The sequence below is a fragment of the Mercenaria mercenaria genome, chromosome 2 (genome assembly GCF_021730395.1).
Source record: "Mercenaria mercenaria strain notata chromosome 2, MADL_Memer_1, whole genome shotgun sequence".
NCBI classification, from domain to species: Eukaryota; Metazoa; Mollusca; class Bivalvia; order Venerida; family Veneridae; genus Mercenaria; species Mercenaria mercenaria.
In genome coordinates, this window is record NC_069362.1 from 87,292,157 (window position 1) to 87,296,977 (window position 4,821).

Here is a 4,821-nt window from a genome sequence, read left to right on the forward strand (position 1 = left end):
TAAATGTATGAAAAAGGATTAGTTTAACATGCAAAATGCAGTTAGTAGAGCCTTAATTAATAAGCGAAATATTAGAACAAATGTTTTCAAAGTACTTAATAAGAGAGATAAGCATATATCTATCACGTTGTTGGGTGAATTAACTGATGAGTACTAGAATAATGCATACTAGAAACTTATAGGAACGTGCACAGTTTTAAGAAAATGATCTTTTCTTCTTTTTTATATCATGATGATAAACTGTCGAACGTTATAATGTCACAATGGCAAACTTAAACACCCTTTATAATACTGTAATGAGTGGGTAATGTAACCACAGCGTGAGTTGCACCTGTGTTAGCATGTTATGTTTATTCATTATAACACTGCGGGAGTTTGACAATGTATTGCTCTATATTTAATGTAGATATTGACAATTTAAATCTCTGCTCCTCCGTTGATGTATTACTTAAAATCATGTTTGGTCCGATTGAACGTTGCCTTGTGCAGTCTTTCTCCACAAAGCTTGGCATAAAGCTGAGAAAGAGGAGATGAGAAAGTACAGTTTCGGTGCCTAGCAAAAATTCTGTTTGAAACATTTTTTGAAAATATCATAATTTAATGCTTACTTATCAAGATATTGACATGCACAGAAAGCGTGGTAACTGTGGTCGTCGCATATCACTGGCGTTATTGGCGTCTGAAATTGATATTTTTTTAACTAGACAGAAACACGTTTCAGTTCTACGTAGCGAACTTGAATCACCTAGGATGCAACTATAGTTTTCATGTTTGACTATCAATGTAATATATTAAAGGTTTTATTTGCGGACCATTTCTTTTTGGACCGTATTGCAGTTGGTAGCATGTTGGATTTGTTTCTATGAGCTGTTCCGTTGCAAAGTGGGTTCTTGAAGTCGGCCTTGACAAACGATATCACAACCGTAATTCATTGGGCTAAATACTGTAGTTATCATGAATAAGTCTGGCGGTTGTTTATGCAGTTGTGGTTTTTGCAGTAAATAGACCTTTTAAATAGTTTATGTACTCAACAAAACGATATAGGGTCACCATCCTCTTTTGTGTCACATAGATATATATTATTACCCGATTCAGTTTTAGATTCCAAAATACAATCATAATGTGTGGAAAAAAAACTGATATCTATTCAATGACTTTAAATAAATTTCGAAACTTAACTATATTCAGGTTTTAATTCAGTTTTCAATCCGTTTTCTCTGTGGTAAAAATGTAAGTGAAGCAGAATCGCAAAAGCTTGTAAAATTGATCGGATAGCAGCAGTCCAGCTTCTAGCATCGCTCTTATCAGCTTTTAATTCTGAAGCCTTTAAAAATGCATTAGCTGAAAGTAGAATATACGGTGTAAATATACTTTTGATAAGTCTCAACGCGAGTGTAGTGTCAATTGTAGTAGCAGAATGATGATATACGTGTTAAGTCAGCGTTTCTCAGGGCGTTCTCGCTGGAAGAAAGGTCGTCTTAAGAAAAGGTAAACACTTTCTTTACGTTGTACATAAAGAGATATGGCATTTCATTAATAACAGAAATTTCTTTAATAAGTAACGACATATTGTAATATGGCGTTCACAAATGCTTGTCACACAAGAGATCAAGGTCTTTTATGCTTCATTTATAACGCTCATCGTAATAACATTATTTCAGGTTGAAGTTTTCAATTTAAACTGGTGATTTTAAATGTTATTGTTGCCTATGTTTGGTTTAATATTTTTCGTTTTTATCATTTTTGATCATCGTTATCATTATTATTATAATTATTAGATATCGAAATGAAGTTGAGCCTGTTTGTTTCGTTACTACGAATACATTAAAACATGTCTCGGAATGAATAACAAATGCCAAGACAAAATTGCATGAAAATAATTGGGTATATTTTAGCAAATGCAATACAAACTACCTGTTAAAATAAATCTTGTAGGCTTAAATTCAAAACGTTTCATCAGTAAATGTACGAAACCTGTATGAATTCTGTTTCCAGAAATATTTTAGAAATTGGCTCTTGGTCTACATAGTCCCCTAATAATGATAAGCAAGTGTGAAAAGTTATAAAGCAGTTGCTGTTATAATTTTTTGAGAAAATGTGAACCTAAACAAAAATCTTAACCAATGCCGACGCAGATGATCAAGTGGCGACAATACCTCGCATGTTTTTTTTTCTTCAAAACATCAGACGAGCTAAAAACAGAGCAGTGGTGTGTTTCCTTATATCTAAAAATATTACTCCCTGAATCTGCAGGCCAGTGTTCAAAGTATCTTTGCGGAAGTGTTTCTTGAATGACTTTACCAAAATTTTTTATCTATCTGAGCTGTGAAACTAGAGCCATCAAGACTGTTTTATTCATTTTTCCATAGTAAAAATAAAACACTATCCCAATCTATGTTTATATGTGTTCCTGTGCACTCAGAATGACTCCAAATTCTCTTTCAGGAAAAAGACAAAGAAGAAAATTATGGCACAGGAAAAGGAGCAAAACAAAACTCACGAAAGAAAGCACACGTGTGAAATGATGTTAGGATTTATCTGTTTTGCTGTTTTAATAGTCACATGTTGTCATAGACTGTCACTTAGAAGTGTGTATGCTGTATTTTCGACACTGGTTGTTGTATCTATTGTGATTTTGATGTACAACAAAAACAGTTATAACATGATTAGACAACTGACTATTAACGAGGGAAATACTGATAGAAAATTGAATGTAACCGCGATGTCAAACCGTGAGATATAGATAAAGACAAATTAATATGACGATAAACTTGCAATATTCAGTTGACAGTTAAGATTTAATTTAGTCCTCATATTTCCTCAAATAAAATTCTACATGACAAGTTTAAAGAAAAACTCTGGACAATCTACAATATTTTACAAACAGGTATAACTGAAGTTTTATTTTCAAAGTTTAAAACTCAAAATACAGTGTGTCCCACAAAATCTTATTTTACAGTTTATACTCCAAAAATTACGTGCATTTAATTCATTTGGACCTTCAGCCACCTTGTCTGGCTTCCGAACATTTGCTTTAATGGGTATATCTGAAAGACTAGGTTTGCGAATAAACACATCCTTTATATCTTCAATATTTCAAGTTCAATATGTTCATGTATCACACGGAAGCTCGACTATTAACATCAGTTCTGTCTGAATATATATTACTTATTAAAATGTTTTGAAAAACCCTGAATATAAAGTCAATTACTGTAATATACTGTAGCAGCTGTCTCGGTTGTTTGTAGCAGTAATGCTGCACAAATGTAACAAATTATCAATCGCACCGCCATGATAAATTTTCAGATCGATAAAGGACAAAGTTATATGAGCCGTGCCATGAGAAAACCAACATAGTGGGTGTGCGACCAGCATGGATCCAGACCAGCCTGCGCATCCGCGCAGTCTGGTCAGGCTCCATGCTGTTCGCTAACAGTTTCTTCAATTCCAATAGGCTTTAAAAGCGAACAGCATGGAGCCTGACCAGACTGCGCGGATGCGCAGGCTGGTCTGGATCCATGCTGGTCGCAAACCCACTATGTTGATTTTCTTATGGCACGGCTCATATGTTCTATTATCATAAACATAAGATATTGATGTGCAATCGTTTCTTGGTTGTCATCTAATGCTAGAGTTCTTGTCCCGCTGCAGGTAATTAAACTGAAATTTAATTGACTAAATTATTAAAGAATCTTGAGTAATAAGGAAAGAAAATAATTGGCATACACCGACACATTTATAGGACATTAATAGGACATATGGCGACTGGTGACGACCCCAGCTGCCCTTCCAGACATTATTTCATCAGGGCGAGCACCTTAGTACAACCATCGATCTTTTGTAAGCCAGCTAGATTAAGAATCATACGCCCCAAGCGAGGCTTGAACACACATATGAGGGGCAAGGGATTTGAAGTCAGTGACTGTAACCATTCGGCCACTAAGGACCCATTTATAATTAAGGTATATGTCACAACTTAAAAATGTTTTTGGCAAATGTGCTTCATGACTAACTGATGTCATTCAAACAAAAAAGCGATGCTGTTGCTACTAGATATGTATCCATAGAACACTGTACGTTCAAAGATTACTTGTAGACAATAAAAGACGAATTAAATTTTCAAATTACCTTGGGTTGAATGTGAGAGTCATTATGTGGTATAAGTACTACAAAACATAATCACATAACACAAGATAGAAACACTTTAAATAGATATTAGGCGATAGGAGGGGGTGGTTTAGTTATTCCTAAATTGAACCCCAGGTGCACAAAGTCGCATGCAGTGTATCAATGCTGTTACGTTGGTTCTAGACAAAATATCTTCCTGAGATAAATGTCTCACAAAATTTAGGACCTATATTCACATTTTTGACTGTCAATGGTCATAACTCTAAGCTTATTTAGTAAAATCCAACTCTCTCCCCCACCCCGCTACAACATCCCTAAAAAACAAGGCGCATCCATTCAAATGGTAAATATAACTACTGTATTTGATGACTCTATATCTAATACTTTCTAAAATATGTGTGTTCTTAAGTATCTCCCCCTGCCCCTATATAAACACGGCGCCGATAATATATAATGGTTTATATAATAAATGCCTGTATAATATCGTTGTACAGAGTATTGTATTTACGGAACGCTAATGCGGATGTCATAAACTGAACAAATACATGAATAATCTAATTTAATAAAAGTGTCGTACGTAGAACAAAAATTGATTTATAAAGTCAATTCTGTCGACAAAGTTTTTCCTATGGTAATGAGGAAATACATTTATTAAATGAATTACCTGTCAGACAACAAAGTAATTTACTAATG

At 34.3% G+C, this 4,821-nt stretch overlaps 1 protein-coding gene across 1 annotated transcript; it reads left to right on the plus strand.

Annotated features, from left to right (window-relative positions):
* Window positions 1-1,263: 1,263 nt before the first annotated feature.
* On the plus strand, window positions 1,264-3,186 carry LOC123562880 (uncharacterized). The gene is made up of 2 exons (XM_045355471.2): window positions 1,264-1,488; window positions 2,446-3,186. Exons 1-2 carry the CDS (start codon window positions 1,418-1,420, stop codon window positions 2,741-2,743), a joined length of 369 nt encoding a protein of 122 aa, XP_045211406.2. The 5' UTR covers window positions 1,264-1,417; the 3' UTR covers window positions 2,744-3,186.
* Window positions 3,187-4,821: the final 1,635 nt, after the last annotated feature.

Coding starts and splice junctions, on each gene's coding strand:
- LOC123562880 (XM_045355471.2), top strand. CDS start 1,418: ATGATGATATACGTGTTAAGTCAGCGTTTCTCAGGGCGTTCTCGCTGG. Junction 1,489..2,445: donor AAAGGTCGTCTTAAGAAAAG/GTAAACACTTTC, acceptor ATTCTCTTTCAG/GAAAAAGACAAAGAAGAAAA.